Genomic DNA, 16,024 nt, shown 5'->3' with positions numbered 1-16,024 from the left:
CTAACTGTTCAGCAAGCTTCATTCTCATATAAAAAACAATTCATATCAATATGGATGCAAAACGAATATTCACACGTGTTTACTGAACAACAGTGAATTTCAACAGTTTCCCCTTCTATAAAAATAGCTTAAAAATCTGACACATATTTTAGTACAGTGTAGGGTTAAGTCCGTTCTTGTTTTTTTTTTCTTTTACATCTGAGACAGTTTAATAACAGGCTGGTACATACGTCCTCTGCTCCTCCTTCCCTCCTATGACACTGCCATACACAGACATAGGGATTTAAAGACCACCAAAGTCCCAATAAGGAGCACTAAAGGGAGCAAAAATGAATGGCATCTTCATCTCCTCCCTGCTCTAGACTAAGACTCCCAACTCCAACTGTCTGCAGACAGGTAGTACAGTCTTTCCTGTACAGTAGAGCTTCACGTGCACAGTGGTTTTAGTAGTAGAGCAGGACTTGGTCCATGAGAGGAAAGAGAAGGGCCAACAGTACAATACGTGTGCTCCATACTGTAGCAATGTCAAGATCATTGAAAAGGTGGAGCAGGAAGGACAGAACATGCCACATTTGGCAAACATAAATCACAGAGTCTCTCTCACACGGGAAAGGGCATATGAGGGGTTAGAGACATTGAACACATAAGCATTTAGTAACCAATAACCTATAGAACATACACCTATCCACAACCCAATGTTTTACACACACACACACACACACACACACACACACACACACACACACACAAGTGTGTTGGGAACTGAGACGGGCCCAACCAAAGTGAACTAAGGGACGAGATATGATTGTGAAACACAACCAATAAACAGATTGTCACATTTCATGCTCTGCACACAGGCATTTTTTTTTTTAAAGACAAGCAATAAACATCGTTGTCATCATCATCATCATCATTCAAGCCCAGTTAATTCACAAAAATACACAGAAGGCTAAACAATACTGCACACACACGCACACACACGCACACAAGTGAACAGGCAAACAAACACACCTCCCATTGCACCATGGGATACAACTTATAGTGTAAGTGGTGAATAGCTTGTCCCCTGATACCCGAGAATAAAAAAGCGAACAGAGAAGGCAAACAGAAGTCAACACAAGCAGAACGAGTGATACAAACCACTGACATTATAAGGACACTTTGTTTGGATTAACTGAACGCAGTTGCTATGTACCGCTGTGTTTGCTGGTTATAGCTTTTCAAAGCATATAAAATAATAACTATCTGTAGTATATGACAAAAATAAATAACTCAAACCTCTTGCAGCAGTTGTAAAAAGGCCACTGAATGCTTGTGTGTGTGTGTGTGTGCAGTTGTGTGTGAGAGAGAGATGCAAACTCAACAGCACAGGTAGGAACTAGCCATAAAGTCTTAAGCCTTAAACCATCATGCATTGATATAACCATTTAAAAGACTGAGTCGCAGCCTCAAACACAGTTTCTTGCTCAGGTTTCCAATCATGCCATGATAAAGGTTTAACTGTATGCATACAGTACAGCATCACAGGTTACAATACAGCTTCCTCTTGGTAAGTCACCTGACCTGGATGAGCCCCCATTAACAGTGTGAAGCTGATTACCAGACTAGTGATAAAAAGCAAATAAAAATATAAAAAGTGCCTCAATCCTAAAACATGTTGGATTTCAAAGGCAGAGGCTGTCAAACAATGGCAGTAAATGATCAAGAAGTTCAGTAAAAGCTTCAGTCTTCTGGCTGCAGCTATGCCAAATACCTAAATAGCACAAATATTCCTCTGGAGTGATTAATTTAAAATATTTTCCAAACAAGAGCAGAATAACGAAGTGCTGTCTTGCAGAGCAAGAAAGGCTATAGTTTGGGACATGAGCCAGTGGCCTGTTTTGTGAGTTGAACTGAATAAGGCCAAAACTTAAAACAACCCTGTACAGTAACATTAACACTTTACATTAAGTTGCCCTGAAGTCAAAATTCGCTTTTTTAAAAAGGTACTGTGACGTTAACCAATTCCATGTCAAATTATTGAAGAGCAACTCTGTTTAAAGTACCCGACGAGTGATCATAGTTCTACACAAAAGGACACTTTGAAGAGCTAGATCCTGTTAAAGCATCAAAACCAGCACTGCCCTGCCACTACAGAGAACCATAATTAATAATAAACATTTCTAGCAGACAGTAACACTGAACTTTTTTCAAAAAGGAGTTTCAACCCCAAAGGGACAGTTATGTAAGGTTTCTTAGTGCGATTAAACATTTGTTTTGGAGAGCAGTAGACAAAATTTGAAGTTGTGTAAAGACATAATGTCACATTGTCAGAACTCCCTCACTAAGTTTTTTTTATCCCAGCTACTTCATTTCTATGAAGTTTTGGCTTTTCTTGCCCGTGGTGATGTTTTATCCTCAGATTTCACAATCCCATTGGCAGCACCTCCTGACAAGTGAATAGAAACAGTCCAGATTAAAGTCATTTCATATACACATGTTTACAAAAAAGACACATCATAATATGCGTGACATGTAAACTGAAACACAGGATCACATTGGGCCAGGTGCAAGAACCTCTCACCCATCATATACTAGATAAGCAAGATATGATAATCACTTAATGAACACATAACACCTCCACACGGGTATCAAGACCAAACAACACTATATGATACAATACAGCCAAGCACGATACGGTAGTTATACTACAGAGTGATGTAACCTACTGTAGTTTATCAACACAAATAAGACACTTTGAGGTTGAGCTGTTGAACTGTTACACTCATCTCCAGCTTCTTCTGCCGGCTTGCCCTGCGTTGTCATCCCGTGTGTTAGCAGGTCTGTGCTGACAGCAGTCCGGCAGCAGGTGTAACATCAGCGGTTGAGCTTCAGAGTCAACTAACTTGGATTTTCTTTTTAACATCACAGTATGCTGACTACCACTTAACAGAGAAATGAATAATGTCGATACGCAGGCTGAGCTGAGATTATATTGTCAGTACTGCAGGGGATGTAAGTATGTCCCATTCAGTAAATTGCACTTCTGAATCCACAATCATGATGACATTATTCTGTTTGTAAAATTATTAGGTTATTTAGTATAAAGAAGTAGGCTACTTAACAATTTAGGTTGATATATCAGTCATTTAAATTGACAATTGAAACTATGATATAATGCAAGCTTACAATATAAATATTAGCGGTCGAAACTACAAAGCGACTTGTCCACAGTTACTTTTCCACAATATAAACTGACTTTTTATTAATAACTTTTATTCATTTAATTGAAATACGGTACTGCTTATTGAAGTAATAATTTAACTCCCTGGCTGATGACATTGCCTGGCATAATTCATGTTCAGTCATTTTTGTTTTTAGTTCTGTGATGCTGCGCGCAACAGCTGAGACAGAGTTCACAGCACGGCTCATTTTTCCTCATTCTTTGTCTTTCTCTGGACCTTTAATTCCACCACTTACACACTAAATAATAATCTGTGTTTCTGTTGATCTATTTCTGAGAGTGGGACTTCACTCTGAGAGCTCGTAAAGTTCTTATTCTTAGTCTTTAGTGCCATTTTCATGAATGGAGCTTCTCCACAACCTGCCAGACATCTGACCTTATATGGTATTTTGGGGGCGTCATTCATGTTAATTTACTATTCTCGTAACGCGCATTCATTTAGAACAGGTGGGATTCATCATTTTTACGAAGGTCATTTACGACCGTTTCCTGGTGATACGAGTGTTTGATGAATCTGACTTGGCACACTCGTAAATTCCACCTTATGAAAAATAGTACAACAGATTTAAGAAGAAAAATACCAACATTTTTTATATTTTTAGATATATTTAGATATTCTTACATCTGGCCCATTGTGCTTGTTAAGGTGAGCAGATCCTTGAACACTCACCCCTTGTAGGCTCCCTTTTGTGAGGCTTGCTCTTCGGGCTGACCGTCTTCTTCTTTGACGCCTGGTTTTGGCTGTGCTCTCTCCACTTTTTCAACTGGAAGTTAATGAATTTCCACATCATCCAAGCCTGCGTCAGGCAGATAGCTGCCAGACAAGTCATCCTAACGGTGCAGGAAGGACACATTTTTAAAAAGTGCAAAAGTTATATAACTTGTGAAGAGATAAACAAAACTTTGGCCACTTTGTTGTACTTGAGCTTCATGCCATGTGTAAATTTTCTATGTACACGACATTAAGGGATCTTCCTGTCAACTGCCATCTGGACTTGCCTTATGGTGAGCACATTGAAGTTGCCTTCTGCAAGGGAAAAGCCCTGGTTTTCTGTACGGGGCAGCCCAAAGCCAAACGTCAGAACTGAGAGTGTGAGAGTGAGGAGACGGGCAATGACAAAAAGCAGTGCCCACAAAGTAAAACTGCAGAGGAGAAAAAAAAAAAGAGAGAGAGCGAAAAAACATTGCATCAGGTTATTCAGATCAGCAAGGAATTATGTGCTAACCACCAAATAAGTGAAACCACATGTTGTTTTCAGATACCCCTTCTGCTTGTTCTCATCACTGAAGTAAAAGAGGCGTGAAGCGTGGAACAGGAGCTCCACCAGGTAGTGAGGAACCAGCAGCACCAGGCCCAGTCGGTGGAGGCTGAACAGATGAGACACAGATAGAGAGAAAGAAAGAGATGGGAACATTAACAGAAAGCAACTTATGAAACTAAGAAAGGAGTCAACTAAGGCTGCAATAAATAATAACTTTCTTTATTGATTAATGGGACGATTATTTTCTTGATTAATTATAATCAGGGAATAGAGAAAAATGCTCATTGCAATTTAGTGAAGGTGATGTCATCAAATTATTCTGTTAGCCTAACAAGTTTATAACTTAAGAAAATCAGTGGATTTATACAGTTAAGAAGATGGAGCTCAGTACTGTCTGGCAGTTTTGCTTGAAAATGACTCAAACTTGTAAGTCAAGCAGGTATTCTACTTATTGTGTCAGCCATAAAGTCAAATATAGGACAGTAGGGAAACAACACATCAAACTATCAGCTATACACTGATCAGCTGTAACATTAAAACCACCTGCCTAATATTGTGTAGGTCACCCTCGTGCCACTAAGACAGCTCTGACCCGTCGATGCACAGACTCCAAATGACCTCAGTGTTCTTATCTATTTGGCAACAAGTCATCACCAGCAGATCCTTCAAGTACTGTAAGTTGCAAGGTGGGGTCTCCATGGCTCAGACTTGTTTGTCCAGCAAATCCCACAGATGCTCAATAGGATTGAGATGTGGGGAATTTGGAGGCAACACCTTGAACTCTTTGTCATGTTCCTCAAAACATTCTTGAACAATTTTTTGTAGTGAGGTAGGGTGCATTATCCTGCTGAAAGAGGCCACTGCCATCAGGGAATACCGTTGCCATGGAGTGCTGTATACTTGGCACGCCACAATGTTTAAGTATGTGGTACACGTCAAAGTAACTTCCACATGAATGCCAGGACTCAAGGTTTCCCAGCAGATCATCACTCAGAGCATCACACCGCGTCTGTCGGCTCGCCTTTGTTTCCATTGTGCATCATGATGCCATCCCTTCCCCAACGAAACGTGATTCATCAGACCAGGCCACCTTCTTTCATTGCTCTATGGTTCAGTTCTGACACCCATGTGCCCATTGTAGGTGCTTTTGGCGGTAATCAGCATAGGCACTCTGACCAGTCTACAGTTACACAGCAAGCTTCTGACACCTGTCTATCAGAGCCAGCATTAACTTTTTCAGCAATTTGTACTACAGTAGCTCTTCTGTGGGATGGGACCAGATGGGGCTAACCTTTACTTCTCACGTGCATCAATGAGCCTTGGATGTCCCTGTTGCAGGTTGTACTTACCACATTTGGTAAGTACTGATGACTGCATCCTACAAGACCTGCTGTTTTGGAGATGCTCTTATGCAGTCATCTAGCCATCATAATCTGGCTCTTGTCAAAGTCGCTCAGATCCTTACGCTTGTCCATTTTTTTCTGCTTCCGACACATCAACTTCAAGAACTGACTGTTCACTTGCTGCCTAATATATTTCACCCCTTCCCTTGACAGGTGCCATTGTGACAAGATAATTCACTTCGCCTGTCAGTGGTTTTAATGTTTCAGCTGATCAGTGTATATAATGTTAGAAAAAATACCTGTGAACCAGTGAACCAGGTGATATAACATTTTTTGTTTCCCTACATCACATTTTTTTCTTTTCTAGTAGAGAATAATTGAAGGAAATCAGATAAGCAAAGAGGAGAGACTTCACAATAATAACAATAAAAAAACAAAAAACAAGTAAGGCTCACAGCTCACAATACAAACAACGTGATTTCAAGTCAGCTGACCTGGCTGAGAGTTTAAAGATGATCTTTATAGGGTCGTTTAAGGACAATAAAGGGAAGTGAAATAAGTTGATATTGACAATTTCTCAAAGTCTATCACTCAAAGAAAAAAAAATCAATCCCTCCATAAACTGTTCTGTAGCTTTGTGTCAAGTAGGATGTCCAGGCTGTTCATGGTGTTCTAAATTAACTTTTATACACTTTCCTAACAAAAATAAAACATTACCTTCACCCAAACAAAGGTTTAGGTCCATTTTATCTGACATCTGTTTGAAATCTGCTCAGTCATTATCAGAAAGAATCAGGTCTTAACAACCTGAACATTGCTTATTTTATCTGCAGAGAAACACACTTGGAAACATGAATTATTTTACTCACTTTAAAACATAGGCACCAGTGATGTGAACAACATAAAGGCAAATGTAATAGAGCTGGCGGGGGATGTCCTCCTGAAGAAAGAAAACAAAGCAGAAGAGAGCCAATGTTAGTACTGATCACATCAGTTACCACAGACTATACAGGTGAACATGAGGAGGTATGATTGCATGAAGTCTGCAACCTAAAAACACAGACAGGACTTACTAACTGCCTTTCGGTTTTGAAACAATAATACATTTTTTAGGTAAATTAAGTCTTCACTTGGAGACTTGCTTGGCTCTCATTTAATGACACAATGCATATCAATGATATAGTGACAGATCTTCACACACATGCATAATCCAAAAAAACATTAAAAATCAGCATGCATTTTCAATAGAAAGGAAGAAGAGAGAAAGAAAAACATCTGAAGTCATTCTTGCTAGTATCCTCTACCTTATGTACTCTGTACTGCATATTACACTAGACTTGAGTCAGCTGATTCCTCATGGAGACACATGAAAGCACCAGAGGGTATCAGCAGTGGTCAGGAGGACATATGAATACTACTGCACTCATAACTTACAGACTCACATCGTTTCTCAAAAAATATCTTTAACTTCAATGACAACTAATACAAGTTTATCTCAGTCTGATGTATTACTGTTCATACACTGAAGGGAAAGCAAAAATGACTCAAGTACTTTAATGAAATACATTTCTTCTCTGCTAAGAAGCCTGAAACATTAATCACTTTTGAAACGAACCCTTACCTTCCGTACTTTTTGAAAGTACAGCTCAGGAAGTGCATGGAGCCAATAGGCAATTTGGCAAATGTAGAAGAACTTGACCTGAAAACTAGGTAAGAGGACAGGTGGTGCATAGGTAAGAGCCTGGACGTCATTTCAGCATGGACAGTTATACCAGTAATACCATATTAATTATATACAATAGGCTATGTTGTGCACAGTGTACTGTTCTGATGTTGCTAGTATAACTCAATGAAGGTATAACAGTCCACCACAAACAAAGCCTGATCCAAAACACTTACAATATGCAATCTATGCTAATAAGCTTGTGCTTTAACATTAAACTCTGATATGATAAGATCCCATTAATTCAAAACCAAGTCTGTCAAATGTGAGCTTCCTTGTGATAAGAGTTCAGAAATCTTTACTTACACCATGTGAGTGTGTGGGTAACCCTCCCATAAGAAAGTAGGATTTGTTGCAAAGTCCTCCTGTCAAAAGAAAAAAAAAGACAATACATAAGATAAAGCCCGATGCAGTCTGCTACGGTGTGTTGTGATGTGGCTGCTGACCCTCGTACCGCTGTCAGGATGCTGCAGCCCCAGATGAAGGAGAACAGGTAGAATGCAGCCAGTTGTCCAGATTCATTGAACTTGCTGTGTTTGGTTTTCGACAGGTGCAACCTCCTGTTCATTTTCTGAAATTAAAACAAAATATTGAACAAGGTGGATTAGAACGTCACATTTTGATTTGACATTTAGCTCCTTGCATTAATACATATTTAAAAAAAACAAAACATAAGCAGCATTTTGAAAATCATAAAAGTAAGTCTGTTTTTGCAGCTCCTCACATCTCACTTCAAAGTATTTCTAGCTACATTTTTGATTAATGAGTAAAAGGAAGATAAGCATAAATAGAGAAGCTGTACATGTTTTCCAATTTTTGCACCAATGTTATAACTGTAGTCTTTTGACCTTAAAAGGATAGCTTCGCTTTTTTTTTTTTTTACCTTATATTAAGTCTGGAGGAGATAGTCCAGTTTGTCTGTTAATTGCAAGGTCGGTGGTTTTATTCCCTATTCTTCCACTCCTGGGAGGTTAAGGAGGCCAAAGCTTTCCATAGCAGTTTCTCTCTCAGACTGTGAGTATGTGTGTGTGTGTGAACTGTCATTGTAAAGCGCTTTGTCTGGTAAAGAATAAATATAATACGTCCATTCCTGTTTGCACAACACAAAGAGGGATTTTTTCTCTAACAATACTAACCTTGGAAGATACCTACTTAAAATACCATCCTGACTGGTTTTAAGATATATAAAAAATACTTTGTTTAGAATTTGTGTATAATATGGGTTTTCCTTGTTGACGTAGTTATACCAGCAAAGTGGCTTGTTGCTTCACAGCAAGAAAGTTCTGGTATCAATGCCTAACTATGACAAGACAGTTTGTATGTTGTTTCTGTGTTAATGTGGGTTTCCTTTGGGTTTCCTCCCACCCTCAAAAACATGCATTTTAAGTTAATCCTCCTGTCAGTGCCTGGACCAAGGGCACTGACATAGAGCTGGAGTTGGTCCCTGGGCGCTGCACAGTGGCTACCCACAGTTCCTAATAATTAGCATGGGTTACATGCAAAGATTGAATTTCACTGTAAACTGTACCACTGACAAATAAAGTTCCCTAAAATTATATCTATTCCTTCTACCGCCATATAGATATGTAAAAGTCTAACTGTTGGATGCAAGAAGTCTTCTATTTCACTGAAAAGTTCATTCTCTGTGTTTGTGCAATGGAAGTTTCAAGTTTTCACATCACACTTGTGTAAGTTGCACACCGGACCACATTTATCTTCTAAACTATTAGTGATGTGACAAATCGTGCCTGTAGTTACAAACCTTAAACTTAGATTTACTGTAAACTCAGAGAAACGTTCCCCCTTCAGCAGATAAATGTGGAAAAAAGCCTTCTAGTGTCAAACTCTGCACATACATGATTGTGCACAGTGAAGGTAAAACATTAGTAACAATAAGAAAAACACATTTTTCAGTAGAGGGGGTAGAAGCATTTCTACACAGAATAAGTACTTCCATTTTGTCCCCTATCTCTTACACTGGGGGTTCAAGAGGAGTATGCACTGAAGGATTGATTACAGCAAGAAAAACCTGTTTCAGTGCTCATATGGGCAGCTGACTTTTGTTTAAAGTCCCCCTCCACTCAAAAATACACGTCAACCGTTAAAATCAACTGTTAAATGTTTGAGCTTCGCTGTGCAGAATGATGTATGTGCAGATTTTGACACTGTAAAGCTGTTTTCACATTCATTGACTAAAAGGAAAAAGAGAATCCCCACGTACTGGCTTCACTTACTCAATGAAGATAGTATTATTGAGCAAGTGAAGACAGTGTTTTCCTTTTCAGCATATGTGTTACTCCACCAACGCACCTTTCAAGAAGACTACTCAGGTGTGCAGGAGATTTTTTTTGATAATTATATTCATTGACTGAAAGAGGAAAGTTTCTCTGCACTAAATGAAATGATAGTATGGAAGCCAATCCTGGTCCAATATTCAACTTAGACAAATGTAGTCTTGCGATACTTGACAATTGGAGGTCTCCACTTACTGAAATCTGGGGTTTTCTACATGCATAGTAGATGCTTGAATGATGGCAAGAACAGCTACTACCAGAAATGATGCTCTCTCCCTATTCTCCTCCATAGTGAATGACATGTCACTGCCCCAGTAGAAGGGCCAATGTAAAGACTTCAGATGGTTGGTACAATGCTGGTTTTTGTAACTCTCATTGTTCCACACAGTTTTAACAATACAACCTGGGAGATTGTTCTCAGTCTCAATGAGCTCAAGTGTTTAGAGACTGACCTGTGAGTCTAAGACAAGTGATGTGATGTGGAAACTTGAAGCCTCCGCAAACACTGAGAATGGACTTTACAGTGAAGTAAGAGACATCTTGTGTCCAGCAGATAAACTTTTGAAATGAAAAAATCTTGGCATGTTTATAGATTCTGGCTTTTTTTAATGAGGAAAAAGGAAGAGGAAGAGATGCTATTTTAAGGATTTTCATAAGATAACTGAACCTTTTTTTGTGGAAAAACCATATCAGACACACATTATTCTTCAAAGCAGAGTGTTTGATATGCATCTTAAAACAAATCTGGAGGGGATGTTTAAGAAAGGTATGAAAGAATGTGAACCTATCCTGTAAGAGAGACACTGTCGAATGTGGTCCAAAAGAGATTTTTATTTTTGGATCAAGTATGTTTTTACTGTTAATAATAATATCCCACTGGGAGTTGCCATCAAAGCCGAAAGATGTGAGGAAAACATGAGCACTGTTTCAGTGATTTGTGCTTTAGTGTACACACACACACACACACACACACACACACACACACACACACACACACACACACACACACACACACACACACACACACAGGTGAAGAGATGGGATCTGATTACCTACAAAGAAAAGGTCTCTCCAAAAGAAAAAGAAAAGAATAGTAATGGACCAGAAAAGAGCAGACATATGTGGCAACGGAGCCTACGATACTTTTGATCCTTTTGAAATCACAAGCAGACAAAGACCTTTTCAGTGAGTACACAGGTTATGACAGCTATTATGATTTACTTGAATTCTTGTGAAAATCTGACAGCGCAGCGTGCAAGCTGATAAAATAGAGATGGTGAGATTCTTTAGCGCAGTTTGTGTTTACTCATAACATTTAAAAAAGCCACAGAGGGAAAACTATGTAAGTACACTTGTGGTCGAGTTTGGGTACTCACGTCGAGAATATATTCTTGTATCAAGGCATGAAGGATGACTGCGATGAGCAGGTAGAAAAAGACGGTGGCCAAATCTTTCGGGCCGTACTGGTACAGGTTCACTGGCTCGTTCCTCTCGTCTGCACGAAAAGAAGAAGCACAAACTTTTAAATCCTAAAAAAGACCAATTAAGTGCTGTGCATTTTTTCAGAAATACAGTGCAGTTCACTTAAGTTGTTTTAAAAATACTGAAATAAATACTGAACCCATGACCTCCTACTCACCAAGAACTTGTGTAACATTGTACTGGACAGTGATGAACATGATGGCAAACTTAGCTGTGACCTGGAAGACAAAGAAAGAAACAGGATTAAAGGATTATTTTGAGTCACAGGAAAGGTTTTTCACTGACAACTGACTGATTTCATACAAATGAAGCCAAACATTTGTCTTAATGCTGTGATAAAAGCATGTGTGTCCATGTTAAGTGAACCCAACCCTCACTTATGACACCTCTTTTCACAAGTGTAGACAAAAACATCTTAATGACTGCATCTTTTCATGTCCAACTGTCAAACTATTGTGAAAAATGCATTCATACTTTGATGCACTTGTATGAGTGGGGGGCTGCTGTGTCATTGCAAGGATCTGAATTGAATGATTCATTCAGGCGTCTCCAGCAAAACGATGTATGTTTTAACTTAACTACTGGTCCCACAATGTCTCTCACTGTGTCAGGATGAGTTTGTATCATAAGCTTCACTTCCCCTAGAGGACAGCCTCTTATAATTCTGCACCTAGCTATAACCTTATCTTATCAAAAGGGGGTGTAGAAAGTGGCTGCACTGTCTTCGCTATATTGTCAGTGTTGTTGCTGGGTTTTGGGTGGGGACTAGTCACTGAGGAGGATAGCTATTTTATTTCATTAAAATTTGATTATATAGTCAGCTGTAGTTGGTGTATTGAAGTAAATGCAGATCCATGAAGATCCCTGATCTGGAAATGGGGTTAACATTATGACAGTTTTGTCCTCTCTGCCATAGCATCACTAAACCAAATACCCCCAATAACTGTCATGTGTATATGTGTCATGTATAAAGGTATAACTGCATATACATATAAATGTGGATGTAGCCTGTATGCATGTCTTTCATGTTAGATACAGAAAAAATATGTTGTGGATGTACACTGTATTTATGGTTATATGGATTTATGTACAGACTGGCAACACATTTCCTTTAAGGATAATAATAATAAAGACTATCTATCTATCTATCTATCTGGTGAGAAATGCAGACAGATATTCAAGCCTGAGCATCTTGCTGCCAAAGGCCACATACATGTATTGATTTGCCAAGGAGGCAATGAGTTAGCCGCCTGGTAAAATAACCTGTTATCAGTGCCAGTGGGCCTCCTCCCCATCTTCTTTGGCAATCAGTGAGACACATGAGAAGGAAAGGAGAGAGAGAGGGGGAGAGAGAGAGAGAGAGAGAGAGAGAGAGGGACACGCTAGCGCCCTGCCCCTGGAGTGCTGCTGTCATGTCAGCTAACGACAGCTAGCAGCAGCAGCTAACATCTCAAAGCTCAAACACAGCTCCTGCGCTTTTTCCTGTCCGAGCGTACAGTACCTCAAACATCAGGCCGAGGAGGATTATCATGGCCAAGCACGACACCATGTCGGCGTGATTCTGGATCACAAACTCGTGGCTCAGCACCGGCGGGCTCTTGTTCTTCTTGCGGAAACCCATGGCTCACCGACACGGCTCTCCCTCCTCTCTGGCTCCGGGGCTGCCGTCACTGAGTCTGGCCGGGTTGGAGCTACTTTCTCCCCGCTGCGCTGCACCGCTGCACCGCTGCACGACTCAGCTGATGTATGTCTACTCTGCTCCGTGAAGCACCGAGAAGCGCTGCTCATGTGTTCAAAAACAGTCATGAAGATGAATCGCACCAAACCAAACACGCCACAGCACAACACCCACTTTTTTTCCTCCTTCCTCCAGCCTGGTGAAGTCAGATGATGGGCCCTCCCACTCCTAAAAACCCATTCATGAACCGCCCAGTGTCATTGACGTAGAAGGAGAACCCGGGCCCGTGGTGCTTTCAGGGACCCCATGTAAGCCCCAACTTCCAGGTTAGTTTTGCTAACTGGATGAACGAGCAAAGCCGAGACGTTCCACACTCATAATGCTTAGTTATTTGAGGATATGCAACCTCGGTTTAAATTATAGATCTATTTATGTGTGCTGTATATGAAAACAACAAGTCTGGGTTACAAACAACTGTACACAACCTTTTTGTAGCTAATTTGATTAATTATCAGTATTTTGGGAAATTCACAGAAAGTACAATAGGCTATATCTGAGGAAAGACATGTATTATTAGCTAATCTTGTGGGTCTGTCATATAGAGGACCCCTGATTGAGTCAAAGCTTTATGGCCTTTATCATTTTAGGTTAGCATGTTATCATAAATTAATTAAATTAAATTAATACATATATTATTATATATCCAATTGATTTCAAGCCTACACTGTATACATACCCAAACAAAGTTGTGCACCATAAACTAAGCCTATGACACACAAGAACACTTGTACCTAGTATCATTCTAGCATCACATAAGGCCCAATGTCAATTTATTTGCCCTGGAGTCCCTTGACAGGGTAATCAAGTCATGCAGAATAGCAGGATATAATAACGAGTATTTTGAAAGCTTTCAGTAAAAAAAAAGAAAAAAAGAAGCAGACATACTGTTAATAACACCGTTACCACCTCACAAGAAAACAAAAATTGTTTGGAGGATTAAAAAAAATATTTTATGACACTCCAAAGCCACAAAAGTTAATTTTAAAAAGTAAAGTTAAAAAATTCTTCTAAAACTGTTGTTAGGGGATATAGACATATAGACATAGTTTGCGTTGTATGGGCATTGTCATCATTAATGTTTATTTTAACATATTTTTGATTACTGTTAGAAGTAGTCTATTTTTTATGTTTTTTTCGTTTTTTTCCTTCTTTTTTTAGCTCTTATAGGTAACAGGAGCTCAAAAAGGTTTACCTTTCAGGCCTTCATGTTGTGCGTTTTCGTAATGATTTTCATCAAGGTCTATACTTAGATACCATTAAACCCTGGTGGCCAGAACAATAGAAATGACTGTACAATATTAGATACACTAATGCTAAAGCCCTGCTATAAATAGTGTTTGTGACTGTCCCACTAATGTTTCCTTTAAGGCTATTTCACAGAGCTGTTAGTGTCCGTGGTAAATATGCTTTGATTCATGCTTTGTGGTGGTGCAGTGTGTTAAATATTAGAAACAGAACTGCTGCACCAAAGCTTTATTCTCTATGGGCTTTTTTTCACTTGCATTTTTCTTAACAGTGTATTTTTATTATCTTAAATCAGCTTGGCAGTAAAGGTAAACAAAGTCAGTTACCGGGTAGTAAGTAATTTGGTGGTGGTATTACATTTCTTTTAAAGGTCCAATATGTGACATTCAGCCCCACTAAACGTCAGCAAAGAACTATTTACTATGTAAAGATATAGTGGTGTTACGGCATCCTGAACACAGATTGAAGTCACAATCTGTCTGGCAACGCATGTACTTTAGTGCATTTCAGTCCCTCCATGTCCTCCCTGTCCATTTTCAACATGGCAGCCAGATCACAGACTTTCTCGAATGGTAAAACAGTACACTTGCTGTCAGTTCAGGAGTAGTAGTGGTTGAATAAATGACATATACATTTGTGTTGGTCTGAGATATTGAAGCTAGTGCGACGTCTAGTGGGGCTAAATATAATTTATTGCACCTTTAATGTAACGGTTGCTCGTGAAACCAGTCATGCTACAATATGCAGCTTGAAGTAGCTAGCTAGTCTTGTGTGTCCTAAATTGGACCCCTTAACATGACCATACTACCACCACAGTTACCAGTGTTGGAAAAACTAACATAAAACTATAGTTTACAAAATTACTCACAATAAAAAAGCAGATGATCTTAACTACTGACACACTAAAACTACTTTCCAAACTACATCACAGGAAATGATCACAGTCTGAGTCTGGAACATCTCATATTGGTATGGAGGTGAACCTGATTAATAAAAAAGGTGTGTTTGATGGAGGGGGAGGCAGCCCCTGGGCATATTGAGCAAATGACAAAGTGGAATCAGGAAAATGTGTGTTAGAAATTAAATGCATACATTTCTAGATAAATTCATAGTGTTCAATCGCAGACATCTTGGTCACAAACCACAGGTGATTTTAATCAAATAGCAGGTGATTGTCATTAGTTGACAACAGTGGCCAATGAGCTGTGGCACTGTCATATCGTGCGGCAAAAAAAAGTCATGTACCTAAACTGAATGAACCAAAGTATAACTACTGAAGAAGCTACTGACACTTGAATATAGTTAAACGACCATCCAACTACTGCAAACTGTAGTTTAATTAGTTAGTGAACTACGTGCAGTGAACTACTCCTCGACAGTGTGAGTTACGGTATGTTTACGGTTCAGCTCTGAGCAACGTCCAGCTAACTCGGTTTAAATTTCTAATTTTGGGCGCTAGAGGTCAGTATGAGACAAATTGGCGACAGCAGGACCTACAAAGCCTTTCGTTCCTCATTTCAGCGCCTCACGCCAGTAAGTACAACGTCACACAACCTCACAAGTACTGTACAACAAATAATGTTACTAGGATATATATGCATTAACATAAAGAGTAAAGTCATCAGAAATTTTCCATGCCCGGCTAGCTCAGTCGGTAGAGCATGAGACTCTTAATCTCAGGGTCGTGGGTTCGAGCCCCACGTTGGGCGCACGT

At 39.5% G+C, this 16,024-nt stretch overlaps 1 protein-coding gene and 1 non-coding gene across 2 annotated transcripts; one reads left to right on the top strand and one right to left on the bottom strand.

Moving 5' to 3' along the window:
- Positions 1 to 736: 736 nt before the first annotated feature.
- zgc:113278 (Translocating chain-associated membrane protein 1-like 1-like) lies at positions 737 to 13,152 on the bottom strand. The gene is made up of 11 exons (XM_053317227.1): positions 12,829 to 13,152; positions 11,485 to 11,545; positions 11,222 to 11,340; positions 8,006 to 8,122; positions 7,858 to 7,916; positions 7,450 to 7,534; positions 6,698 to 6,768; positions 4,487 to 4,591; positions 4,223 to 4,366; positions 3,894 to 4,054; positions 737 to 2,428 (listed from the first exon to the last, which is right to left on the bottom strand). The coding sequence occupies exons 1-11, from the start codon at positions 12,946 to 12,948 to the stop codon at positions 2,355 to 2,357; spliced, it is 1,116 nt and encodes a 371-aa protein (XP_053173202.1). The 5' UTR covers positions 12,949 to 13,152; the 3' UTR covers positions 737 to 2,354.
- Positions 13,153 to 15,946: 2,794 nt separating this feature from the next.
- On the top strand, positions 15,947 to 16,019 carry trnak-cuu (transfer RNA lysine (anticodon CUU)). Its single transcript has one exon. It is a non-coding gene; the product is annotated as a tRNA-Lys (tRNA).
- Positions 16,020 to 16,024: the final 5 nt, after the last annotated feature.

The sequence above is a fragment of the Scomber japonicus genome, chromosome 4, assembly GCF_027409825.1.
Source record: "Scomber japonicus isolate fScoJap1 chromosome 4, fScoJap1.pri, whole genome shotgun sequence".
Lineage (NCBI taxonomy): Eukaryota > Metazoa > Chordata > Actinopteri > Scombriformes > Scombridae > Scomber > Scomber japonicus.
Note: the sequence above shows the minus strand (reverse complement) of the source record. Positions and strands in the feature narration are given on the sequence as shown.

Excerpts from the sequence above, each read along its gene's own strand:
- zgc:113278 (XM_053317227.1), bottom strand. The coding sequence starts at position 12,948 with ATGGGTTTCCGCAAGAAGAACAAGAGCCCGCCGGTGCTGAGCCACGAG. Across the intron at positions 11,546-12,828 it reads TCCTCGGCCTGATGTTTGAG|GTCACAGCTAAGTTTGCCAT; the intron begins GTACTGTACGCT and ends TTTGTCTTCCAG. Across the intron at positions 4,055-4,222 it reads TTCAATGTGCTCACCATAAG|GATGACTTGTCTGGCAGCTA; the intron begins GCAAGTCCAGAT and ends CTGCACCGTTAG.